Here is a 16,927-nt window from a genome sequence, read left to right as displayed (position 1 = left end):
ACAAGCACAAGCCTAAAAATGATGTCTAAATTTCAGCAAATTTTGTCAAGTACTTTGATTGAGGTTGAGAATATGAGCCCAAATGGGTATACAGGAAGCAATCATTTTTTCATGAAGAATACGTGCTTTACTGTGCACACAAATTCTTCCTTCAGAAGGCTGTAAATAACAGTATTTATGGAATCTTAATGATCTAAACACAGTTGGAGCCTGAAGGTCAAGGCTGCAAACTGCATCCTAAATTTCTGTTTACAGATGAAGTATAGTATTTATTGCTGCACTGCCTGCACTGGTATAGTTAAAGGGCTGCCAGCATTTCCATTACAAACCACTATTTCAGGGGTTTATAACTTGCCCATCAATTTTCCCACTGGGCTGAAACATGGCGTACAAGGTCCCAGCTGTGAGACAAGTTTTTTGTTTTTTTTTTCTTTATCAAATTACAAAAAGAAATGCCTTTTCTAAGTTTAAAGTTACCCAAGCAAAAAAGTATGTCAGATTTTTCAAGTACTTCTAGTTTTCCAGTGATACTATTCAATTATAGCTTCAGAACACAAAATACGTTTATACAATTACATCAATTAAWGCTTCACAGGACTTCCAATTCCTGAAATGTGAGAATAACCCAAATAAGGACATATTGTTAGATCAATTTTTCCAAACAGCAAAACTGCACTGAAGATTGTTAATGGCAGGAAAAGAAATCAGAAATCTTTCAACTGTCCTTGCTTCTATTTACATTAAAGGTGTACCCACGCTACAATTACATACCTTGGCACAGTAAATTGGCTGGAGCTCCAAGAATACTAACGTAATTTAAAGCTAACTYGCACAACTCTACTCTGCATTGCAATCACTGTCATAACTGTTGTTCACACCTCTCTCTATGATGCTCTAGTCACATTAGATGGCCTTAGAAGAGTGAAGGGTGCATATTTACACTACTGTTAGCTCAGTGAGAAACCTACCTCAGTTATACGGCTATCTCTTGTCCCAGAGTAGTTTCTACTCTGAAAAATGACACAATAAAATAAGTTCCATGCTGTTACATCTCCTTGACTCAAGATAACATATTCTGAGTTTCCAAATGAATAACCCTTGCATCAGAGTTTTTCAAAGATCTGAAGGTTAGTTTGGGTCTCTCAGCAGTACCTACAAACAAGAGTTTTCCACAGCAAGTGGTAGCATAATCTATCCAATAAGTATGGCAATATCAGCAAAGACGCATCAACCTGAGTTTTAGTACTCTTGCAAGGAGATGGAATAACCATCATTCTTGAAGTGTTTCTCCTCTGAGTGTCAGCAAAGCAATTTTGAAGGTTAAGATAGAACAGGTATACTATTATCATGTCTCCCTTTGTAGATACACCCCTATTCTAACTACCAGCTATGTCTGTACTGCAGTAAACAATATAATTAAAAGTTATCAAAACACACTTTTTTAAATGCTAGCTTCATAAATACAGAGCTCTACATGGTCTTATTTGGGGTGGGAGTGAAAGGGGAGGGAGTCACCTGCGGAGTAGCTATAACAAGCTGGCTGAGGTTCCTTCAACGTTAGGAGACAGGTACACGAGCACATTAGCAGGAGCGGTATCAAACACACAGGACTAAAATCCATTTGCACAGTATGCTAAGTAAGGAGACAAAAGCTATGGGGGAAGAATACATTCATTCTAAATAAGTATCTGAAAGACGATACAGAAGGTGTACTTTACTGTTGTTACATGCACAGCTGATGTTAGGTAGAATACTTCCAAGTAAAGCCAAATCCAACGTGCTGCCACAAACTGTGAAGTATCTTCATGGTYACAGTTATACTTTGCATCAAATTAATGAAATAAAGATGGGGAAAAAATACAGAACTTTTACCTCCACACTATTTACTTTGCCAGTGGGGATATTGCACTCTGTGCTGAAGTACAGCTGAGAGTAGAAAGGTGAAAAATTTAATTTACGTTGTACCTGCGTATCTAGCAATTACATCTTGATGAGTAAAGAACACGACAATTAATGCAAAAACTGAAACATTAGGGGTCCTTTGTACCTTTGCATTGGAATCCCAAGTTTTGGTAACATATTATTTTTGCAAATAAAGAACAAGTGCATATACCAGGCCAAATTCAGCAATGTGTTGTTGTGATGAGACACTGTCACATCATGTTGAGCAGCGTCATCAGTCCTTTGCAACACCATACCAGTTCAAAGAAGCAAAACAGSCACTGCTAAATCTGGAATATTAGACTTCACTTAATCCCACTTTTCTCTATTTCTTTGTATTATAAATTCAATCATAGAAGGAATAAAATAAATTAATCTCTCTCAAAATTTTACTGTATTTTCTTTATTATAGCCCTAGGTATTTATTCAATGACTCTGTAGGATTCACCATATGTACCTTTTTCAGTCTTCTGTTTTAGTTAGACCACACCTAATGCTTGAAAAAATCTCTTCCTCCCAATGCCATCCCTTTCTACTTTTCTTCCAAAATCTCTCTTCCATCTATTTTGGACCCAATTGAAACAACAGCTTGTAGCAATTTAGTCAAGACATTTGACAGTGTTTTTCCACTAGCTGCCAGAAAGCATTTCTTTACCTCTTTAGTTAACTCTGTCAGTAGGTATATCTACAGTGCTTAGTAATGCTGATCCCTCATTCACTCTAGCGCCCTGGTCCCCTGATCGTCTACTGTATATTTATGCTAGTTCACTTTCAAACTAATTTTTTGAGTTATCCCACTGGTTCTCCTTAAAGGAAAACCTGCCTATGGCTTTAGGGACAGTTCTACCTGAGGATCCCTCCTAACAGGCGGTACAGATCACACAGTGGCTTCATACGGCTGCAGAGTCCTTCAAAACTATCCCAATAGGCCCAGTAACCTCAAATAATCTGCATGCCCTCATTCTATGGACGAGGGCATGCAACACAGATCCATGGGGTCATGCTATAAAACACTACATTGATGGGCTGCAATACAATCTTCCAGAGACTGTACTCAAGCAAATACATACGCTCTATTATTTATGTCGTGCAGTCGCAGGGCCAGGCATTATGCTGTGCAGAATTGGCCTATTCTTTCTTTTAACACTTTTGTGAAGCTACTGATGACCAAAAGCTTTTTGTAGAGGGATCTATGGGGAGAGATACAGACCTGCAGACTTCTTTCTCAGAAAGTAAAAGATGAAGTGATCATGGCATTTTAAAATCAATTTGGGCAAAACTGCTGAATACATATTAAAGAATAACTTGAAGTTCAGAGGATGWTATGAATGGTGACTGACTAAGGCCCTACCATTCTCTTCATTGTACTACCCTTACTTGACTAAAAAGCTCCAAAGAACACTGCTATATAATTGAATTTGTTAAAGAATGGCACATAGGATCTTGTGCAACTCCAAGTCTTCAACAATATGCAAAGAGATTTTAATAAAATGTACGTGGAGCTTGTCAAGTACTCTTAGACTTCAAAATATTTTCTTCTTTTGAAAGCTTACTGTACTAACATACATATCTTTCCTGCTGCATGAGCTGCCATCATATAGTACATCTTGTTAGCAGTGATGTCATGAGAGAAGTGCTACACTGCAGCATCATAATGATCTCCAGTATTGTAACAAATTTATATTTCCTGCTGAAAGGATGAAATAGGAAAAAAAAATAGCTTTAATCTTGGATTCTYACTGATGTATTTTCAAGAGAGCATGACAGTTTTGTAAATCAAGCAGCAGGAGATTACCATTTTAGCTTAAGTAGGTGAATGAAAAAACATGTTGGAACACCATACCTGTAAAGTCCTGGAGGAGCTTGTCGAACAATAAAGCTTTTCTCCAAGCTTTGCAGCACATCGTTGAGCATCCTGACTCTGATAGGTGCTCTCTCCTTGGGGTCGTTAGCTGGACGCATCTCATCTGATTGGAACAGTTCTGCAGTGTCCCTCAGACGTGATGCCACTGCAAGCAACTGATGAGTGTCTACTTGATCACCTAGGAACAAAAGGAGAAAGAGAGTTACCAACAAGTGAATCGGAGAACACCACTTGTTACTCTTACTTACAAAATAATACTCTTACTTACAAAATAGTGCAATTAAAGCCTGGGCCCTATTTTCCCTTGTAAGAATCATGTAATGGATCAAGGAAAGACACAGATCATGGTGCATACATTCTGATACCTTTTTTTACAGAGGATTAATTTCTGCTGTGATATTTAAGAATCTCATAAACTACGTGGAATTCCTTTGGAACCTACTTGGAATCTACCATTGAAAAAAGAGTTGCACAGGAAGTTATGGTTAAATATCAGTAACCACAGAGTCTGCTTCTGAGACAGTACTTATTCGGTGCTTTCTGACACTATTGCTCCCAAATTTTAAAGCAGGAAAGAGGCTTGTGCTCAAATTCAATAACGACCAGTGCATAGAAAATCCCAATATGCACAGTTTAATTGAATTTTGTCCATCATTTTAGAATCCTAGGGGTTAACAGCACTTGTAGAAGATCTGAAATTGCTCCTTCTAATTTAACAGATAATCATTTAAATCACACACCAATGAGCCAATGAACGCTTCAGTTTATATCCAAACACGTATTCTAAGCCAGTCAGTATTTTCAAAATCATCGTTAACTATTACTATGTTCATAATCCTACACAGACACCAAAACAATAAAACTTAGAGCACTTTGAAGCACACTACTATTTAGACATTTCTTGATTTACAGTCCAGAAAGAAATACGTAATGCATAAATTGGAGCCTATTCAGTGTGCAGTATATACCCACCTGTAGTGCAGGGGAACAGCGTGCTCTCCTCTCCCAATGCGTGCATAGATTGTCAAATTTATGTCAGCACATGGAGAAAGAAAATGGAGTCTGAATCTGATGCAAAGTCATCAAAAAAAAAAAAAAATCCAGAATGGAAAATTGTCACGTGGTCTTTAAGACCAGGATTCACTTCGCCTATTAAGGAAAATTCAAATATCCCTAAAGCTTTAAAATGATGATTTAATTAAAACAAATCATCCAGTTTTTAAAGTTGTTTGGTATCTTACTGATGGAGATCATTAACCTCAACAGGCAGTTTAAGACACAAGTTAAATGTGTGTTAAAATTCCTTGTCCAATGGATAAACGGAGAGATCAGAAATGGTAAACTGAGAGCATCAACTTATTTCTCAAACTATACACAGGGTATGTATAGTTTGAGTCCAACAGGGTATGTAACAAGAATAGAAAAACTAAGTTGTTCAAGGAGGCCCCTGAACTAGACATGTTCTCCCTCCTGAATGGAAGAAGAGATTTGCTGTTGGATACACTTCAGCAAAGGGAAAGGTGTTCACAGATCCTCTGAGCACTCCAGTCATTCACCTGACTAACACATTCCAATGTAGCACRATACGAAACGATCTAAAATACATTATCGTGGAGGGACAGAGGCCGGCATGGGAGAAATTGCCCGATTTACTGAACTGCAAAGGCGAATTTCAAAATACAACAAATAATAAAAAAACTTCCTGTGAGAACTGGGAACAGAGATAAGATGTTTTACATCAGTCTTGGTTTGAGACAAGGTTGTTTTATAAAYGACTTCTGACCAGTCCACCTCTCCCTAATTAGAATGGACAACAAGCAACACTGTATCGTGATGTTCTGGCCTGGTATTTTTCCATTTCAGTCTGAAGTAGTTCAAAAATCTGTTTAAGTTTGGTTGATGCCTTAGAAAAAGATTTTTCAAGCATGTAAGTTTGACATATTTGGAAATATACTTTGCAAAATAGCAATAGCCTTCAAMTCTGAKTTTTTTCAGATTTGTGTCCAAAAATCCATAGAAATCTAAAGTCAAGTCTTATTYCTGCTTATTTGTTTAATCATCCTAAAGGATCAAATGGCAGTTTAATTGTTCCATTAAACTGAGAATCTTATTGTAAGTGCAGTAATTTAACCGGTGAACTTACAGACTAACAGAAGTCTGATCTTCATAACGTAATTTTCTTTCATTAGATCCTTTTCCTTACTTAGAACTCATCTCTTTCTGCTAATAAGCTCAGAATCCAACTCCTGCTTACTGATGCAAATGAAAAGAAAAGGAAAATTCATGTTTTGGCCCAGGTTTACTCAACATTTGYTATTTTTCGCACAATTGTTTCTTGAAACATTTTTACAAAATTACTGCGTCATTCTATTTATAAAATACTGTTAAGTGATTTTTATTTTATTTAAGGCTGCAGCACCTTGTATGATACTGCCTTTTAAACATATAGCTCTGTCTAGGATGTCTCCATACAAACTTCATTTTTAATGTTGATAAACGTATGCTTGAATCAACCCAACAATGTGACTAAAACCCAGCTGGATAGCAATTATTTCCTTTCCAACAAACTCACCTAGCAGATCTGCTATCAGATAGGTGCAAGAAGTGAAAGACAGAACAAATTCAAGGTTGCTAATTCTTTCTTAAGAGAATTGCAAAAAATTGTTTCTTCTTCTGGAGGAAATATGCACTTAAGACTAGATAGATAGTAGCTAGACCCATCTAGTAATTAGACCTATGCTAGAAGACTACCTGGCAAAAATTCTGTATGGTGATTCCCCAGTAAAAATTCTCTACAATTAAGCCAGGAGGGAATTAAGAATATTTGTTAAATATAAGTCTTCCTCAGCATTTTACATTCTACTACTTGTTTTTTCCATTTCTTTTCTTTTGCTTAATAAAAGCATTCTAACAGTGAGTTAGAATGGGACTACRAAACAGAGGTGTCTCGATAAAAAACTTTAACAAACTCTTCACTATTCAGTATGGCATAGAGTGATTTTCAAGACAGTAAATTTTGCCTAGAATAGGTTTTCTCCGTAAAAACTAATAAAACAATCCCTTAGCTGCCTCAAGCATATATGATATTCACACATCACGATGAAGAAAATGAGATGATCCAGGGCAAATAACCTGTGCAGCTGATGACCTTCTTACAATTTTCGTGCATATACAAGGTACTGTGCATACCTTACCCTGGGACTTGTGTTAGTACCGAAATTTTAAAATTCACCCTATTAAAAAGACTGTTTTAGTTTCAACGGAGCATTTCATATTCCAAGTCTCATACAATATTTATAAGTTTTATTCCAACTATGATATAAGCAATTGTAAATGTCAGCTATGCCTTTTCAACAGGAAAGGTAARGTAAAGTGAAAATGCACCATTCTGTATTTGGAAATGAAGCCATTTAGACCACTCTTTTAAATATAAAAAGTCAATACATGCTCCCAGTGCTTCTCCATAGGAGGCATTTTGCCCCTAAACCCATACATTTTATTTTACAGTCATAAGGAAAAGCACTGCTTACATCACTCTCTAAAACTGCGCTCATTACAACCACACAGACTCTTTTTTAAATACTTCACTACAAAACCTGGAACTGTCTAAGACTATCACAGAGAACTAAGGACATAGCTTTAAGGGCATTTTTTTAAATCACAACACACTGAACTTCACTGCCAAGTGCAATTTATGCTTTGCACAAATTAAGAAGCTGGGAGTGGAAGGGCAAATGGTTTTCAAAGAAAAAGATGCATTAACTAATAATGCCTTAAACATCTTGTGACATCTCTGTAGACAAAAGAAAAAATTGCAAGTGTTACTTCACTCAAGAGAAAACAACCCCACTTTATTGTATTTTCTATTCTTTGTCCTTTCCCCCATATGAATCATGATGAATCATCTGAGCTATTTGTTTAGTTGTTAAATAAATAAAATTGCAAGCACAAGTGACTCAAGAGCCTGTATGCTGTTGATCGCTGAATTATAGTGTTGAATTTCATTACATTTGCTAAATTTAACTGTTTTTTATTCGAAAACAAGGTACATCAAATAGATTCTTATTTTTACAAATGGATTGAATACAATAGCCTTTCCCTATGTAACTCTTATGAAAGGTAATACTAGAGATTTAACATTTTTAAATCATGTTTGTGCCTTCTGGTATCAATGTACTTGCCCAGGCATACTTAAAGATGAACGATTGGGCACTGAAAAATCAGGAGTTTAAGGCATGGCACTCACTTTCCACAAATGTGTGTGAACATGCGTTTGTGTGTGAGTGAGAGGAAAAAATGCTTCAGGTTTGGATTACCTTGGGCAATCAAGATTGGCTAGAGTGTGTTGTCATATTCACTAGGAGGATTTTTCATGCTGTKCAAAACTGGGACGATCAGCCCTGGCAGTGGAAAATCTGAATGTGAAAGCTTTGTASCCTAAAGGAGGCAGAAACACAAATCCACAGATCTCCTCAGCGCAAAGAATATGTTGCCATCAGCTTGAATTTTGCTGCCCTGATTACTACCGGCCAAAGCAAACCAATTTGTTGTTGCTACAACAAGCCTCTTTTMAGAGAGGCTGTCATGCTGCTAAAAAGACATGCTGTACCCCATTATAATGCATGCCAATATAGAAGAAGTTATCGATGCCACTGTACAGAGCTYATGAACCATACATAGGCCACTGATACAGAACAGGTGCCTATACTTACTCTTCAGTACCAAATGCTTTATCCATGGCAAATGTATTTTTCTACGTTGCTTTAAGGCTTGATGGAAGGTTTGCCAGTACTAATACATAATATCCTTGAAAGGACACTGAAGAGATGTCAGTCTCCTGACAAAGTAGGTATTTTCATCATTATGGTCTTGTATGATAAGTAACTGCCGAATTTTTCACCTTTACAGGAGTCAAGAATTATGAGCGGAGACAATGAGAGGGAAACTCACTGAACATTACAGACAGCTGCAGAAGTAATTCTGAAAAGCACCATACACCCCCCAAGAAATATGGTCAAGTAAAAATGATCCCAAGCTGAAGACTAGCAGACAGCTGTAGGCAATGAGTTTGAGGCCATCAAACAAATGACAAAAATATGTCATATTTCTGCGTTGATTTAAGAACTGAAAGTTCAGACTGATGTTTTGAAATGCACAGGTTGAGCCAGGGCTTTGGAAAATCATGCAAACCTTCACAGAAACCGCTTATCATAAAACAGAATATTTCTTAACTTCCACTAACATTGCCTGCTATCACAAGTACTTTAGCTACTGTAACATCTGTAAAACTTGAATCCGCTCTGGGGAGAAGAAAGGGCCTAACTGATGGGAATATAAATCCAACTGGCACTGAGGAAACAGAAGAGCTCTAAATCATGGCTGGAGCTTATCTAATTTGTTCAGCAGCTTCTCCGACCTGTGACGAAATCCATGACTTGGGAATCTTAACACATGGGCCTGGTGCTACTTCAACGACAATCTAAGGCTGGGGCAACAGAGCTATTTTGGAAAGTCCRCAGTGCCTACTTGGGTCCAGTGAGTTTTAATAATGAAACTGTGTCAGCTTCTGTAGCTAACAGCAGCTAAGTGACAGACATGGCTAGCATCACAGCTGGTTACCTTTCTCTTTGCAAACTGCATGTTGAACTTGTTATTGCTGAGTCAGTCAGGTGCAAAGCTAGAGAGAGGCTTTTGATCCATAACGAGATGCTTTAACACCTCTGTCATCAATCCCCTGAGCTTGCTGTAAAACACTAAATTTTAATGAGGCTCAATTCCATGCAAGATAGACTCCAAGGAGGAAGTCCAATCTGCACAGTGCTAAAAGCATTCAGCTGACAATATGAATATGTTTTGAATAAAAATGCTTACAGGTAATGCAACCATTTGTATCATTCACATACTGGATTTGATGCCTTGTCTGCTCCAGATCTCAGAAGATAAATTGAGTTTTCATAGTATGCAAGGCTTAGCAAGATATTCTTGTATTTGATTCAAGTTGCAGTGTATCTTGACTTTAAATGTATTAAAGGCACAAACACTGCACAACTGTAGCTTGTAGTAAAGGAGAATAATCTTTTTAACTGTCACCTATTTACAAATCTAATAAACAAAAATCWCATCTGTGATCAGACACATCCTAGCAGATAGATACTGTAAGATACTATTTTGTGCTACTACTACACTTTCCATTCTAAATTTTCAAAGTACTTAAAACATTAAGCCATATAAAATCCCTGTGTGTAAATAACTACGAATAACTGTCRTACTAGCACGCAAAAAGTTACGATTTGCTGAAGATCATGCAGTAAGCACATAACCAAGACACTAGGAAGAAATCTAAATCTTCTCGTTCTGGATGTGTGTTATCACCAGATAATCTGTCTGCTCTGTTCTTAATAGCCTGAATAGCCCAGGGAGTCGGATTTCAATCTCAGAACCCAACTCATGACATTTATGACCCCCACGGTTTTCTGTTAAACATCAGACCATCAGCAGATGCACAAAAGGAAACGTATCTCCAGCCACAACCCTTCTTTGCAGGTAAACCCCAAAGCAGTAGCTTGTCTTTGTGGGGTGCAAGTGAAGGAGAGAGCATACCTTGCTTAACAGTTGCTCCCCTAATCTTTCTGAGGAATAGGCCTCAGGCCAGATATAAACATGTCATGGATGACAGTTCCCTAAAATCTGCCATTCAGCTGAAACTGAATTTAGTAAATTGTTTATAAAGTGCTGAATAACTTCAAGTCCTCTTGAACTTAACAGGTGCTAAGGACACCTAGCACATTATGAACTGAGTCCTTTGAAAGCATATATAAATGAAATATAAATATAAATAAATATTACAAGATACACTCATACTTATGTGAGGATGTCTAGAAAAGCATGCGACTGCAACCCAAGTACTCAAGTATTTGAGATATAACTACATAAAATGCAAGAAAGTCCAACAGACAATAAAATCAATGGGAAAATTCTTTTTGAAAGGCCTCAGCACACTATAGGCATTTTTTTGAGACATAATCACAGATGAAGAAAAAACAACATAGCTCTACCTGGGTTAAAATAAATCACATACTTTCCCATTGCCAGGGCCTAGCAGCAACATACTTTGGAGCATGCTTTGAAATTTCATGGATTAGGGGGAAAGGTGATGGCAACAATGACAGCATCTTGTCAGGATGTGCCTTTGGCCACTTTTGGTTTGCTCATTTCTCATCAAACTATCAGCTTCTGAAGTACCTCAGTTTGCACACATCCAAGGAATTGTGTTAGAGTTTGGCAGCTAAATTTGCAAAAGATTTAATCTCCTGGTACCAAGCTGCTCATACGCTCTCCACATCCAGCCTACTTTCGACTAGTCACTGAGAAAAGGGAAGGAGAGTTAATCTCATTTGAATGCACTGAGATATGAGGTAGCTGTATGAGAAAAGGGGTAGAATGGGAGGAGGAAGACGGATGATACTGAATGGGAGGGAGACACAGATGAATGAAATGGGACAGTGTGAGAACCTGGATGTCCCCTCCCTCACTAGCCCTCAGGATTGAAGTTAAAAAGACAATTCTCTTCATAAAAACCTTCRTAGGAAGGCTTACTGCTCTGCAGTCTGGGTACTAGCAGAGACCATCGCAATGACCTACAAAGTAAGTTCCTCCCAACTTATCAGTTACTACCAACTGTATTAAAGAAGAAAAAACAAGCACAGCCATGAGCTACAAAACAAATGTACCACTGTACCCTTTGAACTGTGACAATCTTAAACTGCTTAAATCCAGGGCTATAGGCCTAATAAAGCTCTGTTCTCAATATAGTACAAAAAGACTGTACAATACTTTTTCTTTTATCATGAACTCCCCCAAAAGCCCCAAGACAAAACAGAGAGCCAGAAATGAACAAATAAAATAGTAGTAACAGCTCTACAATCTTGGTGGAACCCTTTCATATCACACTCTTCATCCTACACCCAGCAAATAGGGCCAAACAGAGAACATATTCCTCTAACAAAAATTACCTTTAAGACTGTTCTGAACTTCTAGTGCGATGTCGAGGGCATTAAACGGCAAAACTGGTTCACTGGCAATTCGCAAAGTCACTTGTCCTGTCAGCTGAAAAAAATACATATATAAAAAGAAAAACACAGAAGAGTCATATAATATCTAACAGATTTAATAGCCAGCACTTCTTTTGGAATTGCACATATTTTTATTACACTAGATTTTCACAGAAAGCTGGACAAAACCCCATAARCGCATCTATTTGGGAAGGAGTATGACTTAAACCTCTATTACAACATAAACAAGTATAAAAGAATTATGATTTATGACTACACACMAGAATTAAGTGCAATGGTTTTTCCTTTGTCTTACGATACTGAYGGGCTTCAGGTTCCCTTTGTCAAATAAAACATCTTTTCTTTCTAAAAATAGGAACAATGTTTATTGTTTTCCCTGGGTTTCTTTTTTATTCAGCAAATTTTGAGATTTTGATTCAAAATACATGTAAGAACATAAACATACATACATCTACACCCATACACACACACACACACACACACACGCTCTTTAATGTGAAACCCTTGGCTAAGAATCATATGGCTAAAAGCTAAGGGACCTGAAAACCTACCACCTTTTGAAGAGATAAGTGACAACTTGACACAAACTGATATCCAACCTCCAAATGGGGCAAAACAAATTCTCTCAGTAATTTTCAGCGAGAACTTTCCAAATGAGCGGAAGGGAACTCAGCCCACGCCAGGCTACACATTAGCACGTCATGAAACTCAATGGCATGAATGCTTCTTTTCAGCAGTCACAGAGATGAGACCAAGGACTGACTGGCCTGGGCATTTTTTCCCCCTTCCAGAGGAAAGACTCTCCAGCTCAAACCTCAGAAATGTTTCAGGGGCTGCGTACAGAAATGTGCTTTTCTGCTATACTACAGCTAGCCTGTGATTAAACAGAGTATTTCAGTCTCCAGGCTGCCAAGTCCATCACTGTTCATGGGAGCTATAGAAACACACTGACAAAAACATGCAAGAAACTCTCATTCATCTCCTGCGTACCTTGATATTGCAAAAAGAAAAAAATAGCTGCAGGGCTATACTCTAAAATGGAACGACGGCTGCAGGTAGTGTTGATCATGCTGATAAAAATGTGGACTGAATAGAATCATATTGTACAATACTTCCCAAGGTGTTAGAGGGGTTAGAATAATATCTATCCTTCAAAGCCATAAGAGATTTGCTCTGCTGAAAGTAGCATTTTAATTCTACAATACAAAGCAGCGGGGAAAGACAACAGTGCTAAGTGATATTAAAAACAATAGTACAGCAATTGAAAAGGAAAACCCCCTTCTGGGAAAGCAGATGAAGACGAGGTAATATCAAAAATACAAGTTTCCTGGAGAAAGATTAATAGAACCCCAACACACTTTCAAGAAAGCATGAAAAGAAATACTTTTTTTAACCTGGCCACTGACTGTTTTGAGTACGGAGACTAAAGGAGCATGCTACGAATCTGACTGCAACCTACATTTAAACAGAGACCTATTGTTAAACTATTAATATTTAAACCTAGAGAATAAAATACTGCAAGAGGCAAGGAGGAAAAGAACGACCGTATTCAGTAGGAGAAAAAAAGTAGGAATGAATGAGGATATGTCAAGAATGTGACCACAAAAAGTAAAGAACTAAGAGTGCACTTGGAGGAAGATGAAAAATACTCTGTTTGGACATCCATGTTAAAATATTACACACTAACCTCCTATGACTTTTCTCCAAACATCTTAACAGCATAGGACACTAATGCTTGAAGGCCATTGCATTTGCTGTCAGTGCTTATACACGGAAAAGTCTATGAGCCGGAAAGCACTGGAAAACATTGTTCTTTGGAGTATCAGAGAGGTGCCACGGAAGCAGAGAGATGAAAATTGTTAGGGCCAACAGGGATATGCAGGAACCCACATCCAGAACAGGGCAATGTATAACCCAGCCATAAGCAACAGGCTCTAAATGACCTAACGCCCTGCGTAATCCTTCCTTGACCTTACACCGAACTCCTTCAGGATGTAATCGCCCAAAATATTAACAACCTGTAAATTGCTGTGGAAGAACAACTATAGAATCACAGAATCACAGAATCAGTAAGGTTGGAAGGGACCTCTGGAGATCATCTAGTCCAACCTCCTAAATAATATCCTATTAAAGAAAAGGGAGTCCAAACACAAGGAAAACTATTATGTCACGTTAAATATTTTTACTCATCTCTGACTCCCAATTTCTATTAAAAAAAAAAATCAGTACATCTGAATGATAGATATTTATTTACACTTGGCTTCAGTACACTTTGAGTATTTATACGCTGTTACTGATTCTTTTTAATCTGTTACTGCAATGTTTAAGAAAAGTACAGAAAAATTTTTTCTTTTTTCCTGATGCATCAAAAGGGTATTAAAGAAGAGAATACCAGTCAGCATCCTTCCTTTTCATCATCTCCTACAGGATCAGGCTTTTGCTGTTAGTTTTTCCTTTTATTTCTGTTTTCTCAAGAATTTTTATTTTGCTTTTTGGCTACAAAAGACCAGTATTTTTTAATCTTATCCATTCAAATACATCTCAAACTCTCAAAACCCTACAACTGAAGCATTTTGGAAACCTTATAGTGTCAGTGTATATACTACTATAGACATTTGTATGCTAGTTAACAAGTAACAGGGTTGTTCATTAAATCACATGCTTTGTAGTTTAACCTGGAAGAAATCAATCACATAAAGGAAACCTCAGAGCATCRACTTGAACAAAGTAATAACRCTGCAGAAACATCTATCAAACCCAYGTAACACAGCAAGACAGAAAAGGCCACTGATTTCTTTATAAAGTATATATATTTGGATATACTGTTTTCCTGAGTATACACTGAATATACATGAGAAATAAAGATAAGCTTCTACTCCCTTTTACCCTTTCAAAAACRGTTCAGCCCAACTATTAAATCATTAAAGGTAAGAATAATTTAGGAAAGAGTAAAGAGGACGATTTTCTCACACACTGAAATGTTAAAGCAACATAGTTGATTCCACTCCCATACTGAATTGTTTGTAACATTAATGACAACTTCTCAAATAACATTTATGCACAACAATATACACACAATAYACACAGTAATTGATCCAACATATGCAAAATTATCCAGTCTAAAGAAAAATGTTATAGTTCAAATGCTAATTGTTTTGGAAATGCTTTTCTTTTACAATTTTAAATGAAAAAATAGTGGAGATCATTGCCATTGCACTTGACTTTGGGAAGGTATTCTCCACTAAACTGTTTTTAGTGAGATTCCAATTAYTTCTGAGATAAATATTAATATAAAACATAATGATAATTGCAGAATTATACAGCATTTGCAAAATAAATCTGAATATTCAAAATAGATTTAAATTAATTAAMTATGCAAGGTAACATTTGTTTTAATCTTTTACCTTACAGTTGAAACATCATTATAGGAAGGAAATAACAATTAACCCTGCCTTTATTTCTTTGATCAGATCTTTTTCAGATATTTTTTCCACTATCAAAAGCCAAAAAAGCCCTTCCAAAAAATGCTGTGATTAAAAGACAATTCAGTGTCACAYGATGCAGCTCAGGACTGCTTCCTCCTCCAAAGTATTATAACCTGCTGACTTAGGAGTTATTTCTTCTTGCGATTCTACCCAACTTAAAAACCTAAATTCACTTTAAGCTCAGCTGTCAGGGACAACATGTAGCTCTGCATTATGCCTAGAAAACTGTATGGTCATAAAATAAAAACTGGATTGTTTATGTATGTACACATACTGCACCTATGTCTTCCACTACAAATGAGAAAATCTACTTAAAATGGTGCGTGTATGTGTGGTGGCGGCGGTGGTGGGGTTATCACACAGAATGTTTTTCTGTCAATACGTCACACCTGTTTTGTCAGTGCGTTAAACAGTCTACATGGCAACTTGCTTYTTCAAGTATCTAAAATGTCTATCTAACAGCTCAGAGCATTTTAATTAGTATGTATAATTAAAAAAATCTGAATGCTAAAAATCCAGGATTTGAAAAACTTCAAGGCTTCACTCAGCCAAGAGTTTTTTGCACAGATTTGGTTGTGCTTTTGGGGGATGCTACTATGTCTTGCAGAGTACGTCTTGCAGAGACGYATCTTAAATGTTACGCGGTTTTGACAGACAATGCAAGGATGACAACCTGTCTTCCACTCTATCATGCGATCAGAAACTTGCAAGATGAATAAAATGAAAACATATTTATTGGATATGATGGTATGAAAATATTATGTATGACAGAGATCAGTCTGCCAGAATAAACAACAGTATATGGTATGCAGGCAGCTTCTTTAACAAAAAAGTTCACATGCTGTTTTTTTTTTTTCCCCCTCCAGTGAAATTTGGAACAGTGCACTAAATCTAGGCTCTGCGCTATGCAAATCTCAGTGGGTGCAAGCGCTCAACCTGTCCTTGCAATAGCTTAGGACATTGYGAGTTACATTAAGAGGGCTAAATTCTAAACAGACATCTCAGAACCGTTTACACGCAAAGTTACAAACAAAATTAACTTCAAAACTCAGGTAAACTGCCATGTTYATGCTTTTGTGAACACCGCTCTTCAGCAGTGCTGTACTCCAAAATTTTACCTGCTCAAGTGACTTAGAAAGAGATCCTTGAAGCTGGAATTGTGCCCTGGTAACACCTTTGCATTTCAACCCACATACTTCTGCGACATACCTYTTATTCTTTCCTGCACTGTACTGTTTTCAGATTTTTATATTATTGTATTTGATGTATATTAAAAACACTTCATCTTTCTGATATCTGCACTTTCAGCATACTGCAACAGCTGATCAACTAAAAGCACAAAAATTCGTATCAGAGAGCAGATAATGTAATGTTATCTGCTGTAGTGAGGTAGTGTAGGGAATCTTACACACACGGGTCTACTGCACTACCCACAACCACGCGCACTGTGGGCACACAAGGTATTCAATAACTGCAAACGCAATAATAATTATCATTCCCCATCCTCTCCACCCTTCAAACTTGTTTTGAATTTTCTGCTTTTTTCTTTCAGAATTCAGAATTTC

The 16,927-nt window shown here is 37.1% G+C and overlaps 1 protein-coding gene across 1 annotated transcript in view; it reads right to left on the bottom strand.

Annotated features, from left to right (window-relative positions):
• Positions 1–16,927, bottom strand: part of NAALADL2 (N-acetylated alpha-linked acidic dipeptidase like 2) — a 217,548-nt gene that overhangs the window by 24,669 nt on the left and 175,952 nt on the right. Inside the window, exons 10-11 of the mRNA XM_085301193.1 lie at positions 11,818–11,911; positions 3,785–3,983 (exon numbers count right to left, since the gene is read on the bottom strand). Of these exons, the coding sequence (XP_085157319.1) occupies positions 3,785–3,983; positions 11,818–11,911 (293 nt within the window). The remainder of the gene's footprint in view (positions 1–3,784; positions 3,984–11,817; positions 11,912–16,927) is intronic.

The sequence above is a fragment of the Rhea americana genome, unplaced genomic scaffold, assembly GCF_003343005.1.
Source record: "Rhea americana isolate MKP2758 unplaced genomic scaffold, rheAme1 scaffold_174, whole genome shotgun sequence".
NCBI classification, from domain to species: Eukaryota; Metazoa; Chordata; class Aves; order Rheiformes; family Rheidae; genus Rhea; species Rhea americana.
Note: the sequence above shows the minus strand (reverse complement) of the source record. Positions and strands in the feature narration are given on the sequence as shown.